This window comes from Rhinatrema bivittatum, chromosome 11 (assembly GCF_901001135.1).
Source record: "Rhinatrema bivittatum chromosome 11, aRhiBiv1.1, whole genome shotgun sequence".
NCBI classification, from domain to species: domain Eukaryota; kingdom Metazoa; phylum Chordata; class Amphibia; order Gymnophiona; family Rhinatrematidae; genus Rhinatrema; species Rhinatrema bivittatum.
In genome coordinates, this window is record NC_042625.1 from 66,373,468 (window position 1) to 66,392,547 (window position 19,080).

The 19,080-nt window shown below is 43.8% G+C and overlaps 1 protein-coding gene across 1 annotated transcript in view; it reads left to right on the forward strand.

Moving 5' to 3' along the window:
* Positions 1–868: 868 nt before the first annotated feature.
* Positions 869–19,080, forward strand: part of DMPK (DM1 protein kinase) — a 90,387-nt gene continuing 72,175 nt past the window's right edge. The window contains 1 exon segment of the mRNA XM_029619351.1: positions 869–1,822. Within this exon segment, the coding sequence (XP_029475211.1) occupies positions 1,603–1,822 (220 nt within the window). The 5' untranslated portion in view covers positions 869–1,602.

Here is a 19,080-nt window from a genome sequence, read left to right on the forward strand (position 1 = left end):
TGTGGGGGATGAACTCACAGTGGCAGGGCAGTACGTGGAATTGAGGTGACAGTGGCCAGGATGGTGGTAAGAAGCTATTTTAATGTTTTCCCTGGTCCCATTGAACCATTTGAGGTAGCTCCTGCATTAAGTCCATGCTCTTCCCAGCCGCACGCCCCCGCCCCAGTGCTCAGCTTTCTCGGGCTGGCTTTTAGGACACACACACGGTTAAAGCCGATCTCTCTCGTCCCTAAGTACACGCATTCCACACATCCTCCTTTGGGCACATCAGTGCTGGGCACTGTGGATTCTGCCCCTTTCCACACACTGACTGGTTGGCATCGTGTCCCTCAGAGCCAGTGACAAGGGCAAGGGAAGTTACAGCACGGCAAACCTTGTTATACCCAGCCTGCCACCCCCCCCGGGGCTGCAGGAGGCCCTCTTAACCTCATCCTTTCTGCTCTTGGCTCCGTGAAGTAAATCTCACGACTGTTTACAGTGATAAGAGGGCCTTGCAGCACAGCCAAGCAAAAAAATACATTTAGAGGAGGTTTGGCAAGACACGGGCGAGGCAGCAGCTGGAACTTGAAGAGTTACATTTCTGGGCCCCTGCTTAGCTTTCCTTATTTTTCAGCTGAATATTTAAAAGCCTGGAACAAAGCTGGTCTGTTTTAAACAGAGCAATTATTTTATCTGTGGCCCTTCCCTTGTCACTGCCTCAGGGCATAAGGGAAGAGGGTGGGGCAAGCTGGGGGCACATGCAGTTTTCAGATTTTATTTTATTTTTTTACTTTCTGGCACGAGTTTTTGGCAAGGAAAGGGTTACAGCTGGAATGGTTTGCCAAGCAGAATGGAGAGGGCTCTGGCGGGCAGCGATGGTGTTAACCAGGGTGACACACAATGAGCAACCCTCTCTGAGGGAGGTGGGAGGCCGACAGCAGCTAATGTAACAGCCACCTCCTCTCAGCTGCTCTACGGCAGAGACATCCAGGACCGGGCTGAAGTGGGGAGTGCCAGGAATAGAGCGGCAGAAACAAAAAGTGTGTGTATGTGTGAGAGGGGGGAGATCCAGAGAAAAGGAGGGCTAGACAGTCTTATGAAGGAGGTAGGAGAGAAGGGGGAAGCCGGACGAGAAAGTAACAGAAGGAGGGAAAGGGGAGGTAAGAGGAGAAGACAGACAGACAGAGGGAGGGGAGACAGAAAAGGAGGTGTGGGTGTGGGTGAGTGAGAGAGAAGGAATCTCAGAGCGAAACAGGAGTGAGTGAAACCTACGAAGAGAAGAGTCGGATAAAGTTCAGTGGAGGAAGTCCTGGATGTGCCAGCACCTAAACTCCCAGGAGGATCACGAAGGAAAATCAGCTTGAGAGGAGGGAGAGAAGGCAAGACAGGGAAAAAGAGGGAGAAAAGGAAGTGAGGGGAGAGAGAAAGACTGAACATGCGGTGAGAGACCCCGTGTTTTGTCTGAGGGATGTGGATGAAGAGAGGGGCAGAGGCAGGGCAGGACCTACTGAGGCACAGGGAGACGGGGAGGCAGCACTGCCAATGCAGACAGGGTCTGGACGAGACTGAGAAGGCCCTCCCCTGAGGCCACACTGACCCAAGGCTGCCTGGGACTGCCGGAGCATGCCCCTCACTTCAGCCACTCGGATCCCTCTGTCAAAGGCTCTATCCTTCGGTCTCAGTATGTCTGCCAAGGTGCGACTGAAGAGGCTGGAGGAGCTGGTCCAGGACAGAGGCTTCCTGGGCTTGGAGGCCCTACTGGACTTATTCCTGTGTGTCTACCATGAGCTAAGTACCTCGCCACTGGCCCAGGAGAAGTATATTGCAGAGTTTCTGCAGTGGGGTAAGTGCCTGCTTCACACTCTCACTAAAGCATCGCTCTGTTTATATTATAAGTACTCAGCACTGACAATCGATGCAGCGCCGTACAATGTATTATTATACAGCACTGGTGGCATACTCAGCTAGAAACAATTTATTAGACAGCACAACAGCATACAAAGCATTATCACAGATATTTATTTATTTTATAGCACTGTGGTAATAAATATCTACTGCACCTGAAGGTAACTTACCTTGAGCTACTAATGAAAAGGGATGAGTTGTACAAGGTATTATAATAGTACTGACAGTATATGTGGTGCTGAATGAGGTATTAAATAGCACAGCCAGTGTATACAGCACTACAATGAGTGCTATACAAGTTGTTATTATATAGCACTGACAATGTATGCAGTACTGTAAAACTTACCCAAGGCAAGTCATGCCTCACAAATCTGCTTCATTTTTTTGAAGGAGTTAATAAACATGTGGATAAAGGTGTAGTGTAGTGTAGTGTATTTGGATTTTCAGAAGGCGTGTGTCAAAGTTCCTCATGAGAGGCTTCTAAGGAAATAAAAATAAGTCTTGTGATAGGAGGTGATGTGCTTTCGTGGATTACAAACTGGTTAAAAGACAGGAAACAGAGAGTTTCCTGTCTTTTAACCAGGAAACAGAGACAGGAAACAGAGATTAAATGATCAATTTTCTCAGTGGAAAAGGGTAAACGGTGGAGTGCCTCAGAGATCTGTACTTGGACCAGTGCTTTTCAATATATTTATAAATGATATGGAAAGCAATAAGACAAGTGAAGTAATCAAATTTGCAGATGATACAAAATTATTCACATTAGTTAAATCACAAGCGTATTTAGATAAACTGCAGGAGGACCTTTCGAGACTGGAAGACTGGGAATCCAAATGGCAGATTAAGTTTAATGTGGGCAAGTGCAAGGTGATGTATATGGAAAAATAACCCTTGCTGTAGTTCACGATGTTAGGTTCCATATTAGGAGCTACCACCCAGGAAAAAGATCTAGGCATCATAGTAGATAATACATTGAAATCATGGGCTCAGTGTGCTGCGGCAGTCAAAAAAGCAAACAGAATGTTGGGAATTATTAGGAAGGGAATGGTGAATAAAACAGAAAATGTTATAATGCCTCTATATCGCTCCATGGTAAGACAGCATCTTGAGTACTGTGTACAATTCTGGTCACCGCATCTCAAAAAACATATAGTTGAGATGGGGAAGGTACAGAGAAGGGCAACCAAAATGATAAGGGGAATGGAACAACTCTCCTATGAGGAAAGGCTAAAGAGGTTAGGACTTTTCAGCTTGGAGAAGAGACGGCTGAGGGGGGATATGATAGAGGTCTAGAACATGTAAATGTAAATAGGTTATTTACTGTTTCGGATAATAGAAGGACTAGGGGGCACTTTTTGAAGTTAGCAAGTAGCACATTTAAAACTAATCAGAGAAAATTCTTTTTCACTCATTGCACAATTAAGCTCTGGAATTTGTTGCCAGAGGATGTGGTTAGTGCAGTTAGTGTAGCTGGGTTTAAAAAAAGGTTTGGATAAGTTCTTGGAGAAGTCCATTAACTGCTATTAATCAAGTTGACTTAGGAAATAGCCACTGCTATTACTGGCATCAGTAGCATGGAATCTACTTAGTGTTTTAGTACTTGCTAATTGGATTGGTCACTGTTGGAAACAGGATGCTGGGCTTGATGGACCCTTGGTCTGACCCAGTATGGCAATTTCTTATGTTCTTATGCGTAATATAGCACTGAGAGTGTTGCAGCATTTTACATGGTGTTATTATATGGCACTGACAGTGTATGCTCTGTTTAATGAGGCATTATTGTATAACAGTACACAGCACTGTATAAGGAGCTATTATCTTAGTACTTACAGTGTACACGGTGCTGTGCAAGATATTATATAGGACTGATAGTGGACACAGCACTGTATAAGATATTATTTGGCCTCTCGACAGCATACACAGTATTTTACAAGGTGCTGACAATGCTGAATGAGGTGTTATATAACACTTACAGTGTACATAGTGAAGTACAAGGTATTATGCAGCACCGTATGAGGTGGTATAGCAACAACAGTGTATACAACACTGTACAAGTTATTATATAGAACTGACAGTACACACAGTGCTGTGCATATTATATAGCATTGACAGAGTACACAGCAATGACAAGGTGTAATTATATCACACTAGCAGTGTACACAGTGCTGTCAAAGGTATTATATAGAAACTGATAGTGTATGTAGCACTGTATGAGGTATTATTATATATCACTGACAGGGCACATAGTGCTGTACAAGATTTATTTTGGGGGGAAGGGAAGGCCTCATCAATATTTTCCTGTTTTATTGGGTTTCCAGCTCAATTGGAGCCATGGCTGGGATCCAGCACTATGAGTCTTCATTGACAAGTACCAGGCCTGGAATTACACACAGACTTACTAGGCCTGTGCCTAGGATGGCAAAATTTGGGGAAGAACAGAATTCATGCCTTTCCCCTCCTCCCCTCCCCTACTCCAGATCTCCAAACCCTTCCCTTCCACCACCAGACCATGGGGACTCAACTGCAGCAATGGTCTCAACATACTTCAGTGAGCCTGGGAGGCAAAAACCAGTTTGTGCTCACTCAGCACTTTCATGCAGGTTGCCAGCTCACCTTAGGTTGGCTGCATAGCCTGATCCAGGCCTGGTTTTGCCTCATTGCATGCATGGAGTTATAGTTTTGATTATCTAAGGGAACTCAATCAGACAATCAGAACTACATGCATGAAATGGGGTAAATTGATTCAGCCTGTTCTGTTGACCTGGGATGAGTTGGCAACCTTACATGCAGGGGGTAGAGCTGAGTGCACTCACTGCAATCTGATGATACTGCTGCTAGAGTGAATTCCCCAAAGTCTGGGGCAGAGGGGACATGGCACTTGCCTTGTCTAGGTCAGGGTTAGGCAATTTCAGTCCTGGAGGGCCACAAACAGGTCTGATTTTCAGGTCATCCACAGTGAATATGCATGAGGTGTATTTACATAAAATGGAGATCGTTCGTGCAAATTTACCTCATGCATAATCATTGTGGATGTCCTGAAAATCAGACCTGTTTGTGGCACTCCAGGACTGGAGTTGCCTATCTCTGGTCCAGGAGTAGCATTAGCCAAAATGTCACTGATAAAATAAGGGAAAATATAGTTACATCCCAACTCACCCAGCCCAGTCACCATGACGACAGTCCTTGGCCAGGGGCTATACACCATGGCTCTTTCCAGATCCATGCAATCATGGGCCCTAATTCTGGTCACTAGGTATCATGCGATCACTGGGATTAACTTCCCTTTAGGAGTTGTGAATGCTGCTAAAGACCTGACTCAGGAATCAAATACACATGTCAGTGTGCAGCACTGCACTGAGCCACCAGCAAGTCATGCAAGATGTTATTATATAGCACTGACAATGTATGCAGCACTATGCAAGGTACTTTATACACTGATAGTGCATACAGACCACATATTAGATACCAGTAGCACTGTGCAAGGTATTACATACAATAGTGTACACAGCGCTGTACAAGATGTCATTATGCATCACTGACAGCGTATGCAGCACTGCACAAGGTTGGGAGAAAGTTTGAAATGGCAGAGATAAGTAGCTTCCAAGGGCTGTCAGTCCTGCAGCAGTAATCTGCTGACGTCAGGTGTATTCAGTTATTATCATTCACCAGAATGAATGTGTGTTTGGAGACAGTGGAGTTCTAGCTGGAGTCCCATAAAGTAGCACTGAACCCCACCAAATCGGATTAACACTGGGTGACTAGAATATCCAGACCTCTTGCTGATGAAAGCTTCACTTTTGGGAGTGACCCTAGAGTCTAGCAATGTAGTTCACAGTCCAGGAGTCCTATTGGACTCTTGTTTAATGATGGAGCTCCAGGTTACTACTGTAGTAGGGTGTTAATTTATGTGGTTGCAGCAAATATGCCCTTTTCTGGATAAAGATGATCTGGCTACTTTCATTCATTCTTCTGTAACTATTCAGGTGGATTACTGCATTTCCCTATACCAGGATCTGCTGCAAAAAAACAAAAACAAAACCCCAAAACAATTAAGACTATAGCTGCTGCAGAATACTATACAACAAGGCTATTAATGGAAGAGAGAGGCAATGATCATATCACCTCAATCTTAAAAAAGATTTACATTGGCTCTCAGTTGAGAAAAGGATCAAGTTCAAAATCTTCACAGTGCCTTTCAAAAATCTAATGTTAACAGGTCCAACCTTAGCTGAGAAATTAGTGGCAATGATATGAGCCATCAAACTTACTTAAATCCTCCCAGCAAGCTCTACTCGCCATTCCGGCTTTAGAGAAAAGCTAATTGTTATGACTTGTCACAGAGCATTTCAGGGTTTTGGCCCGTCCCTTTGGAATTTGATGCCATTACAGGCAAGGCCAGAGGCGAGTTATCTCACCTTCAGGAGAATGGTTAAGAGACTCGCTGTACAGCCAGTCATTTTAGGACTAGCTGGGCAGAGTTGTGGGACTTATTGTTGGGATAAATGGGTCAGTATTAGGGATGTGAATTCACTGCATCCATTTCGGTGGTACGCACGTACCTCGCTGACTTTATAGTACCCAGGTAAGCAAAAAATGGATAGCATGCACATAGCTCAGTATTAAAAATACACGCATACTATCCGTTTTTTCACGTGTACTATAAAGTCAGCGAGGTACTCGTGAACTGTTGAAATGGATGCAAGAAATACACATCCCTAGCCAGAAATGACCATGCGTCTACTATATTTTACTATTTTATGCTCATGTATTCTTAACAATCATGCAGTTGTCTGAGTTGGATTTTATTGCTGGAACCCATTCTGTAAAAGCAGGATATCAAGTCACACCAAGTAAATAAGTTAATGCATACATGCTCTAAGTCTGTTCTTTAACATTCCTGCCTAGCTCCTCCCCACATCCTGGCTAACCATATACATAACCTTACTCTGCAAAATCTCCTACATGGTGTTACTCTGCAGCATAACTTTCAGGTTTAGCAAAAGCACATGCACTTTGTGATGTCAGCAAGCATTATTAAAAGCTGCCCAGCCATTGGCTAAAGATGGGAGGAGTGTGCCAATGGGAGAGGAGATGCTGCATCAGGACCCTTCCATGCTGTAGTTTAATTATAAAGTTAGAGCTTGAAGTATATAGACTAGGCCTAGCCATAGAAGCAGATTGGCCTTTCTTTCATTTCAAAACAACTTTATTGGCATGATACTATGTGTGTGTCTGTTGCCAACGTCTATCCATTTGGTGAAAAACATACATGAAAATATCTGGTAACCCTCACTCACCATATCTCACAGGTCAACCAGACTTCTAGTCTTTATTTATTCTTTTAGCGTATTTGTGACGGAGGCCCTAAATCAAGTTCTGGTCACCAGATTTGTCTTATGTTAATGAATGTCACTTAACCTCTATGGGTGGGTTATGGTGATGTGTTATTATGGCAGAGATTTATTAAGGGGATTTGGTATATCTCTCTTTAAAGGACTTGTTTGAGGGAGAACCATGAGGGGGAGTCTCCTCGAGTCAAAATAAAATGGTGTTCAGAGAGGAAAAAGGATCCATTCGCTGTCTTTTGCTTTCTTTAGGCGTGGGGAACTCTTAGAGCTCCTTGGTCCTACTTAGTAAAGCAAAGCCAAGGCATAGAAGACGACCAGTAAATTATTGCTGGGCTTCTGGGTAGTGACCAATGGCAACCTAGGAGGATTATAGACCACAACAGCCTTGTGGAAATCTTTTAGAAAGTGAATGAACTGTATGGGAGAATTTTGTGAGTGATATGGGTACTAAAATTCATCTGAACTGGGGAAGAGTGAGTGGTATATTTTGTACTGTTATTTGAGGGGACTTTCCTAGAGGGGCAGGTAATAAATGCTGTTAAATAAATACATCTGGAGGAAGAGTATTTTGTGTTGCTGTTGATGTTGCTGCTAAATTGATACTGGAAGATCCTGTGAACCCTGAATTAATCCGTGCATTTTTAATATTTCTGACTCCTGGAAACCCAGATTTTGAAAATAAAGGTTTTTTTTTGCATGAAGATACCTTTTGAGTGAGACTCTCCTCTATACCAAGATGTGGGTTCGAGAGAGCATTTGTCAGTTCTTGGAAGATGTTAGGTGCAATCACAGGGGTCACAGAGAGGAAAGAAGTGTTTTGTGGAGTTTTCTGTATTCATCTTGAGAAATATATCCCTTGCCTCTGTGCTAGGCCCCACTACACAATCTGCTTGAACATTGGGGGGAGGGCTTATTATTTTGACCCACAGAAACTGGTTCTTAGCTCCCAAACAGACATGAGGCCCCCCCTATTATTTTACGAGGCCCAAAAGGGGATTAAATACACACTTAGCCCTTGTTTGGCCGAATGATGAGGATTTACATTTGTGAATTTGGCCTGATTAGCTAGAGAAACCAATGATCCAACCAGTCTCCTGGGGCCCAATTTGCAGAGTTTAAGCTCCTAACTTTTGGAGTTAGGCTCATAAATTAGCCCTTTTGAAAATCTACTAGGTCTGACTTCCTAAATTTAGTCTTCTAGTTTTATTAGGACCGTAAATTTAGGGACCTAAAAAGTAGGTTGTTATGGGGGTGGAATTAGAATGGGGAAACAAAGTTAGGCGCTTAGAACTAGCACCTAATTTAGGGCCTAAATCTAGGTAAATAAATAGTTCTACATTTAGGAGCCTAACGTTTTAGTTTCTAAACTTGTCAATTTTCAGCTAAAAACTTAGGCATCTAATTTAGAGACCTAAATTTAGGAGCTCAGCATTTTTGGTTTCCCTTCCAAAGAATGATGAGTGAGGTGACCAATTTTGCAGATGATACAAAATTGCTTTGAGTTGTTAAAACAGCAGTGGATTTGTGAAGAACTGCAGAAGGACCTTGTGAGACCAGGAGACTGGGCTTCTAAATGGCAGATGCGATTCAATGTGGTAATGCAGGTAGAGAAAAATAATCCCAACTACAGGTGCGTGATGCTGGGTTCCGTGTTAGGAGTCACCACCCAGGAAAAGGACCTTGCGGACAGTACCTTGAAATCTTTGGCTCAGTGTGCGGCGGCCATCAAAAAGGCAAATGGAATGTTGGGAATTGTTGTAAAGGAATAGAGAATACAACTGAGATCATCAAAATGCCTTTGTATAGCTCTCTGGTACAATGGAACTTTGACTATTGTTTGCAGGTTCGCTCACCCCCATCTCAAAAAAAAAAAGACAGAGGACATAGAAAAGGTACAGAGAAGGGAGACAAAACTGATAAAGGGCATGAAAAATCTCCCTTATGGAGAAAGGCTAAACAGATTAGGGCTCTTTAGCTTACAAAAGAGATGACTGAGAGGGGATATGATTGAGAGCTATAAAATCATGAGTGGGATGGAACAGATGACTAGGAAACAGTTATTTTTATCCTTTCAAACACTAAAACTAGGGGACACTCCATGAAACTAGCATCCGGCAGATTAAAAACAAATTGTAGGAAGTATTTTTTTTCCCTCAGCATACAAACTGTGGAATCTGTTGCCGGAAAAAGTAGTCAAAGCAAGTAACGTGGTGGGGTTAAACAGAGGATTGGACAAGTTCCTAAAGGAAAAGTCCATAAACAGTTATTAGCCAGATATTTATTTATTTGATTTATATTCTTTTTTTTGGCATTTCAAAAGCAGATTACATGCAGGTACTGTGGGCATTTCCCTATCCCCAGAGGGCTTTCATTCTGTGTCTATGGAATAATAGCTTAGTGAATCAGGCAATAACTTTGTACCTGAGGCAATGGAGGATGGAGTGACTTGCCTGAGGTCACAAGGAGTGTTAGCGATGTCTCCAGGACAGGATTAGAAACCGCTGCACTAGAAGAGACTTTCAGTGGCGGTAGTAGAAGCAGCAAGAAGAACACTTTTCTATGCCTTGCAATACCAGAGGTCTTCTCCTGATTAACTTGGGAAAGCTAGCATTTAATCTCTGGGAGTAACAAACAAGAAACAGATCAACACTGGGGAACTGATGGGGATTTGTGACCTGAACTAGCCACTGACAGACAGGATGCTGAGCTTCATGAACCCCAGTCTGACCATGGCACTTCTTATGTTCTTACTGAGGTCTGACCCTGATTGGTTATGTAATTACAGGGAACAAACATGAATGCTAATCCGTTGCTACAGTACGGTTTTAGGGCCCATCGCATGCATGGAGATAGAATTCTTTTTCCGAGGAGAAGCAGGATGTGACAGTCCTCCCAGGCTGTGTCATTGGTCAGAAGCTTCACTGCACAGCTTCTAGTGCTTTCAGATGCTCTTTTGAGCATGTTATGGGGCTATCCTGTCTTGCAGCCCTCACATGGGGACCCTGTCAGTTCCTTTTTTTTTTTTCGGTCAGTCACACAGTGCAGAGATCATAAGAACATAAGACTTGCCATGCTGAGTCAGATCAAAGGTCCATCAAGCCCAGTATCCTGTTTCCAACAGTGGCCAATCCAGGTCACAAGTTCTTGGCAGGATCCCAAAACTGACTCTCTCTTTTTTTTTTTTTTTCTGCTATCCTCCAGCCATTCTTTTCATGTGGGACCCTTTCGAGTGCAAGTTCTCTTACACATTATCTCCCTGGTCACGTTTTCCACCCATTTATAAAAGTTTCTTCTCTCTTTCTTTGATTTATGGATGGCTGCACTGACACCAAATATCAAAGCAGCCTTGGTTGGGCCATTTTTCTGTTTTACAAAATCGAATTGTTTGATTTCTCATCAGCTGTTTTTCATCCAATATCCTCTAAACAGAAAAGGGCCAGCAGCTTCTCAAAGTGCAGCTGCATTATGTTGGCCACAGACCTCATGACAAATGTGTGCTGAGCCCTATGGGCAACCACAATGTCTCATGATGCTCCACATATCAGAAGATGACTGCCACAGGCTGTCGAACCCATCTCCAGCTCATGGAAAAATGTTTTGGCTTAGATAGGTCCAAGTCGTTTGCATGGACATAAGAGGCATTGACACTGAGGAGCCCAGAACTGTGCCAGATGCTGGTGGTGCATTGTTATCAAGGAAGCACCATCCTTCATCAACATCGAGCACCAACAGAGGCCGAGAGAACAAAGCACTCTTAGTCCGTCCCAGTCAGTTAAAGTGAAGGGTTCTGCTTCATTGTTATTGGCACCATGGGACACTAATGTAGAGCATTGACCAAAGGCAAAGAACCATCATCTGAGTACCATGAATCCGATCTTCAGAATGGTTTATACAACCAGTGCTATCATAGGCCAGCTTAAAGGCACCACACATGAGACCAAGGTTTGATTCTAGGCTGAGTTCCTGTTTCTTGGTCCTGCAGGAGCAGTGACTGAGAGCTTCCAAGAGCGCTACTACACCACTACGACATCCATAGGTGGGATTCAAGGTGTACATATACTGGGTTCCCCACACGCTGCTACCCAAGGGGCTTAAACCCCCCCATCCAAAGGCTGTCACTGAGTTGAAGGAGTTACAGAGGGCAAAGAGTTAAAAATGGTGAAAAGGGGGAATCTCTGAGTAACTGCAAACAGGCCTGGATTTACTTATGGGCAATTTTGCAGTTGCCTGTTATGCCAAATTCTGAAGGTGTCATCAGATCCCATGCCTGGAAACGTGGGGAATATATTGGCAAGTCCTGCTTCAGACAGCTTGTGTGGTACAGGACAGGAGGGACTGGAGAAGAAAGTAAAGCAATGTTTTCTGCTCTGCAATTATCTTCTCCAGACGTCCTGCTCCCACAGGTGGGAGGGAATGAACCTGAAGCAGACACTGCAGGTAACATGTGGGGAGGAACTTTAAGTGCAAGGGTGGAATAGGGAACACAGCAATTATTTTCTGCTCTGATGCGTCCACTCCAGCCTCACTCCCCATCGCTGCGTCAACCAGCACCTTGTGGAAAGAAGCAAGAAGCCAACAGCTCTCTGTGATCCCAGGACTTGGGGGTTCAACTGTGGGTGCATTAGTCAGTGGGAGCTGTAAGTGATTTATATGGTGGGGAGAGGGGAAATGTTAGGATCAAGGATGGGTGACGAGGAAGTATGCTGGGATCAGGCCTGGGGGAAGGGGAGCATGTTGGGATCATCACGTGAAGGGGAGAAGGGATGGAGGAGAAAGTGCGTGTGTATAACAGTGTGGTTTAGCTGGGTGGGAGGTGATAGAAGAGAGAAAATTGATATGCATCCACCCTGGCCTCGCTAACCAACAGTAATCTCAGGGTGACCACAACTCAAAGGTTCCCAGATATGTTAATCCTGTTTTTGGTTCTGACCCAAAGGTTGAAGCATGCCAGTGAGGATCCAGAAGATGCCATACCTCTCCTCCCCTCCAGCCTGGCCTGGCACTAATGGAAATAAGTTAACGCAGGACCTGTAAAGCCTGCATGCACCCATAGGCCCTGCAGCAGGTCCGACCCACCTACAGGTTTCCATAGTAACAGGAAATGGGGCTGCCGCAGGGTCTATGCGTACATTGTTGCTCAGAGATCTTATGGTAAGTTCTTTCCATTGCTGCCATGCAGGGCGGGAGAGAGCAGGAATTAGGCCCATGCCAGCTAAGAAAAGTAGGCCCCTATGTAAGGTTCTGATGTGATACTTAATAAGAGAAATCGTTTTCTAAATTTCCCAAATAATTTTTATTTATTTAAGGAGGCTTTACGAGCTTTTTTGTTAGCAAATTCTTCAATTACAATTGAAATTTTTATTTATACATGTTAGAAATAGATATATTTAGCTTTTTTTTAAATTTTGCCCAACAAAAGTAGGCCCCTTGAACATTGTAGGCCCTAGCCAAATGGCCATGCTGGCACCCCCTCTCTCCTGGAGTGCTGCCATGGGAGAGGAGGGACAAAGGAGAGGAGGGAAAGGATGAAAAGAATCAGGAGAGAGAGAGAGAGAGAGAGAGAGAGAGAGAGTGTGTGTGTGTGTGTATGTATATGTATGTATATGTGTGTATATGTATATATGTACATGTATATATGTACATGTACATGTATAAAAGTGTGTGTGTGTATATGTATGTATGTGTATGTGTGTGTGTATGTATGTATGTGTATGTGTGTGTGTGTATGTATATATGTGTGTGTGTGTGTATGCATGTGTGTGTATATGTGTGTATGTATATGTGTGTGTGTGTGTGTGTAGAAACCCTGTAATTGCTTGCCGATTCCCTTATTCCAGTCAATATGTGGGTAATGAAAGTCTTTGTCTGTTCTTACTGTCCCAGCCTGCCTGGTTTCCACTTTATGTAAATTTCTGTAGTTGATTCCCCCACCGAAGTTGGAAGCTTTATAGCACCAACCAAACAGGGACAGAGGAAAAGAGAGAAAGGGAAGGGAGAGCACCGAGGGAAGGAAGAAAAAGATCTAGAGAATGAGCAGGTGAGAGAAGGTGAAAGAAAGAATTAAAAAATAAGAGGTAGGCTGAAGGGAAAGGAAGACAGAAGAAGCGAAAAGAGTAGATTGCTCATTTCTTTTGTGAATTTCTGGCTTTAATCTGACTGTGACCTCTGTTTTAACCTCAGAGCTCGATGGAAAGAAATAAGGAGAGGCTGTATGTGATAGCTCCCTGATGAATGTCAGATGTATAAAGCAGTGTGGTTGCCACTTAGAAAGGAGCAAGGAAAGAGGCCCTGCACAATGGTCCCCTGATAAGAGCAGGATGGGAAAGGGAAAAGGAAGACGACTCCCTGATGAGAGGCAGATGTGAAGGAGCAAGGAGAAAGCCGGGTACAGCAGGATTTGAAAGCCACCAGGAGCACACCCTCCCCTTTTCCTTTCCAAAATAGGGTGCAGCCAGCCAGCAGCCGACTTAGCCCCTAGGGAGGTGGCAAGCAAGCCCAGCACTCTCGCAAGAAGCCAATTCCGAAAAGCCTCCCTGGTCACAAAGCACCCGGTGTAGCGCTGCCCAAAGCCCCTACGCTGCCTGTGCTGCCTTTTCTGGACAAGCTGGCACTTGTGGGGAAAAAAAACAAACCCCTCCTGCAGCTGGATGGGGGCTGTGATGTATCAGGAGAGGCTGTGCTTGCTTTTCCTGCCATGAAGTGTTTTGTAAGTTACTTCTGAAAAGACCCATAAAAGGAAGCCTCAATACACTTCCCCACCCCCTACCTCCTCTCCCAGCACTTCACATATTCCTCTGCGTTGGGTAACCCTGATATTATTAAGCACGATAATGCATCAATGAACTGTAATTGTAGCAAGGATTAAGTCCCCAGCCCTATTTTAACAAAGTTGTTCTTTACAGCTGGCAGCGCTGTAACTGAGTAATAGGACTACTCATAATATCAGCATTGTTATTTGCCTTCCCTTTCCCCTCTGGCAGATGTGGAGAGCTAGGCCTTGTATGGCAAACGTGGCCACATGGGAGGGTTTTTCAAGGATGAAAACTGAAAAAATGCTGGGATCTCATTTGCATGAAAATTTCTGTATAAATGTAAATGTCCTATTACTTTCATTATTCAGGCTGATCAACCTCCGATTTATTTCTTGCAACTAAATCAGCTTCTAGGTTAGTGGAATTTAACTGTGTAATTTGTTTTCTTTTATTTATTTATTCCCCTTGCCCACCTACATTCCTGGATCTGAGACGCCCTGGTTGGCTGAGGGACTGGAAGGAGAAGCTTTCTTACTGGCTGGCCCTGTTTATTTTATTTTATTATATTTGTTTCTATTTGATATCTCAGCTCTCACCAAGGCCTCAAAGTGAGTTGCAATTGAAAAACACAAAAAAAAAAAAATACATTGGAAATACCCAATAGAAAACCAAAGACCTTCAAATACCCCAACAGATTACTGAGCATAAATATTCGCCCATGGCAAAAACCCAGTTTCCTGCAGCACGGCTAGCCACAGCTGGTCATGGTGTTTGCTAACTAAATTCATGATTATATAGCCATGCCTTGACTCTTTTTTTTTTTTTTTTTTGGCAGAAAGACAAATAATGTGCTTTCAGCCTAATTTCATAGGGCACATTGTTTTACACATGTGGGCGATGACTTCAAAAGCCTGCTGTGTTGTAACTGTCAGTGCCCTCTCCTGCCCCACCCCATGACCAAGCTGAACAGGAATCCCGTCCTGCTGCGAAAGCCTCATGGTTGAATCGGGTTAAAAAAAAAAAAAAAAGGTCCATCAGGCTGCTTCTTCCTAAGCTATGTGCGGGTTTTTTCCTCTCTGATGTCTGATAACACCAGACCTGAACAGGAACTCCGACTACAAGCAAGCCCGGCATTTTATGTGGCGACTGTAGCTATGGTTCGGATATGCAAAAAACAAAAAACATGGGGAGGGTCATTTTCTGTGGGTGAACAGGGTGTTTCCCCCTGTTAAAAAAAAAAAAAAAAAAAAAAAAGGACCTTTGAAAATGGCTTCCTGATGGCAAGGGTAGGGCTCACGGGGAGCCTGACAGAGAAGAGAGGAACGTGCCATCCCTATGAGGCTCCTGCAATGATTGTTTCCTGTCTCTGAACAAGACACAGTCCCCCCCTAAAGGGGTTTGTGGAGTTTTTAGTTAAAGTGTAAGGAAGAGGAGTGCTTTTTCAGTTCCTTTTTTCCTGGAGACGTCATAGGCCCAATTCCGCTGGGCAAGGGTTTGTGGAGGTTTATGAGATTCTCTGATTGATTTTACCTTCTGAGGTGAGAGAAGATTCTTGATTTTGGGCCCTCAGTTGAAATTAAGTTGTTCCACTCCTCCTTTTCTTGTTTGGGAATTTGTTTCTTTCACACCTGATGCACTCGGCTCGAGAACCAGTGCCCACATGGCAAAAGTCTTGGAGCAGGTGAGGATACCCATCTAATATCCAGAGGAGGCGGGAGAGAGAAGACGGGACAGCCACAAGGTGTTTACTGGCAGCATGTACCTGCCGAGGGGGTGCCCCAGTTCATAACGGCACCTCCCCGGGGGTTGTCTGGTACGGTGAGCGCCTGTGTGAATAAGGGAGGGGGGGGGGGAGTAGAAGGAGTTTTGAGATGCACTTGAGAAAGGTCGGTGGTGTTTTGTGTTCTCTTCGATTCCAGGCTCCACGCCTGAAGCCTGGGAGTGGGCACTGCCCTTGCCAGCTCCTTCACAGGTCTGGAAGGGAATGTGGGAAAAGGAGAAAGTTTTGCGAGGTTTTTGTGTTTTTTTTTAAGACTTGTACCTGTCCTAGGAGGCTTTTTCCCCCCTGTCCTGCAAACCTTTTCGTCCAGATGAAGAAGGGGGCTACAGTGACCTGAAGGTTCAGAGAGAGAGATCAGGAGTATTTTTCTATTTTGGGAAGGAAGTTTTGAGCTACCCTTCCGTACCCTAAGGCTGGGAAGATTGAAGAACTGTCTTTCCACTGTGAGGCCGCTCCGGCAGATTTAGGCAGGAGATCTGCAGAAAGGAGTCCTGATAACTGGAGGCCCCCAGAGGAGTCTTCATCCCAGGACACTGACAGGGTTTGAAGATCTGCAGTGCATCTGGACCTCAGGTACTATGGGAAAGGGAATCCGCCGGCCCACCTGAGACACTTATCTTTCCACTCCCTGGAGGGTAAGCCACTCTCAGGACCCAGCACTGAGGGACACCTCCATAGAAAGACATCAAACCTGTACTCCAAGAGAACAGTTTAAACCTCTGGTTGTAATAGGATCCCATTTATTTATGCACCTTAAGAACATAAGAAATTGCCATGCTGGGTCAGACCAAGGGTCCATCAGGCCCAGCATCCTGTTTCCAACAGAGGCCAAACCAGGCCACAAGAACCTGGCAATTACCCAAACACTAGGAAGATCCCATGCTACTGATGCAATTAATAGCAGTGGCTATTCCCTAAGTAAACTTGATTAATAGCCGTTAATGGACTTCTCCTCCAGGAACTTATCCAAACCTTATCCTCCAGGAACTTATCCAAACTGTACTACTAACTGCACTAACCACATCCTCTGGCAACAAATTCCAGAGCTTAATTGTGCATTGAGTGAAAAAGAATTTTCTCCGATTAGTCTTAAATGTGCTACTTGCTAACTTCATGGAGTGCCCCCTAGTCCTTCTATTATTCGAATGTGTAAATAACCGATTCACATCTACTCGTTCAAGACCTCTCATGATCTTAAAGACCTCTATCATATCCCCCCTCAGCCATCTCTTCTCCACGCTGAACAGCCCTAATCTCTTCAGCCTTTCCTCATAGGGGAGCTGTTCCACCCCCTTTATCATTTTGGTTGCCCTTCTCTGTACCTTCTCCCTCGCAACTATATCTTTTTTGAGATGCAGCGACCAGAATTGTACACAGTATTCCATGTGCGGTCTCACCATGGAGCGATACAGAGGCATTATGACTTTTTCCGTTTTAATAATTCCTAACATTCTGTTTGCTTTTTTGACTGCTGCAGCACTCTGAGCCGACGATTTTAAAGTATTATCCACTATGATGCCTAGATATTTTTCGTGGGTGGTATCCCCTAATATGAAACCTAACATCGTGTAACTACAGCAAGGGTTATTTTTCCCTATAATACAACAACTTGCACTTGTCCACATTAAATTTCATCTGCCATTTGGCTGCCCAATCTTCCAGTCTTGCAAGGTCCTCCTGTAATGTCTCACAATCCGCTTGTGATTTAACTAATCTGAATAATTTTGTATCATCCGCAAATTTGATAACCTCACTCGTCGTATTCCTTTCCAGATCATTTATATTGATTATTTTGAACAAATCACAATAAATTTTAATTTGGAACACTCCACCCGTGAGCCCAGCCTGCTCTTGTCAGGGTACCTTCCCTGAAGAGCTATAGTAACACACAGGGAAGGGATTCCACCTACACCTTGGGCCTTAAAGGACACCCTTTCTCCCAGAGATCAAGAATCTGCACCCCGGGGTCAAAGGATTGGTGATTACATTTGGGATTTAGTCCTGGGATTTTTTTTTTTATGGCCCCATCAGAGTTCAGTAAGCGCCATGAACTGGGGTTATATATCCTTCTGTATACACCAGAGACAGTCAAGGAGAGATACCTTGATTTAACTCCTAACATTCAAAACCCATCATCTTCTATTTCACTGTTATCTACCTCTAACAAAGTTATTTAGCCATATGTAATTTATCTGGTTTGTTCTTTTCTTTTCTTTCCTACGCCAAGTTCTAGTATCCCTGTTACATGTAACTGCTTTTCCGCACTATTGTTTAAGTTTAAGTTTAATTTGCACTCCTGTTCTATGTGAACCAGCATGATGGGACTACCAGTCTTGAATGCCGGTATATAAAAAACTTAAATAAATAAATAAATAAATACCTAACCGGTTCAAAAAAGAAACCGAGGAGTGGAAGGAAAGGAAAGGATCCAAAGAGAACCTCAGGCATTACTCGGGTACCATTTACAGGGCACTCTAAATGTAAAGGAGTGCTGAGGTACAGAGTCCTGACAGTCCCTAGATTCCAGTTGGAATAACCGTTGGAGACCCTAAACTTCAGAAAGGAATAAGGGGGACCTTAGTAACAGAAAGGTGAGCCCACACAGTTACTGATTCGAGTGTATTGTGGATTAAACAAAGGAAATGTGTATTTTATGTCAGATCCATTTTATTGCACAAGTACTAAAGTAAATATTTTATGTTGGAACACCAATCAAGTGCCCCTCTGATTCTTTAAATGCATTTGGTAAGTAACACTTTTAAGAACATAAGAAGTGCCATACTGGCTCGAGACCAAGGGTCTAGCAAGCCTACTATCTTGTTTTCAACAGTGGATAATTCATATCACAAGTACCTAACAGGTTCTCATACTGCTTATGCCCAGGGATAAAGCAGTGACTTTGCTCAAGTCTACCTGGTTAATAACGGTTTATTAACTTTCTCCAGGAACTTGTCCAAACCTTTTTTTAAACCCAGTTATGTTAACTGGGCAGTAAATGAAAAAGTATTTCTCAGATTTGTTTTAAGTGTGCTACTTTGTAACTTCATGGAGGATCCCCTAAGTCTTTGTTTTTTAAAAGATTAAACAGATTTGCATTGAGCTGTTCTCCTTCACTCATGATTTTATGGACCTCTGTCATCTCTACCCTCAGCCATTTCTTCCCCAAGATGAAGAGCCTTAACTGCTTTAGCTTTTTCTTATAGGGGAATCATTCCATTCCCTTTTTCATTTTGGATTCCCTTCTTTCAATCCTTTCCAGTTCCGCTATATCTTTTTGTGAGATGTAGCAACCAGTATTGCACACAGTACTCTAGAT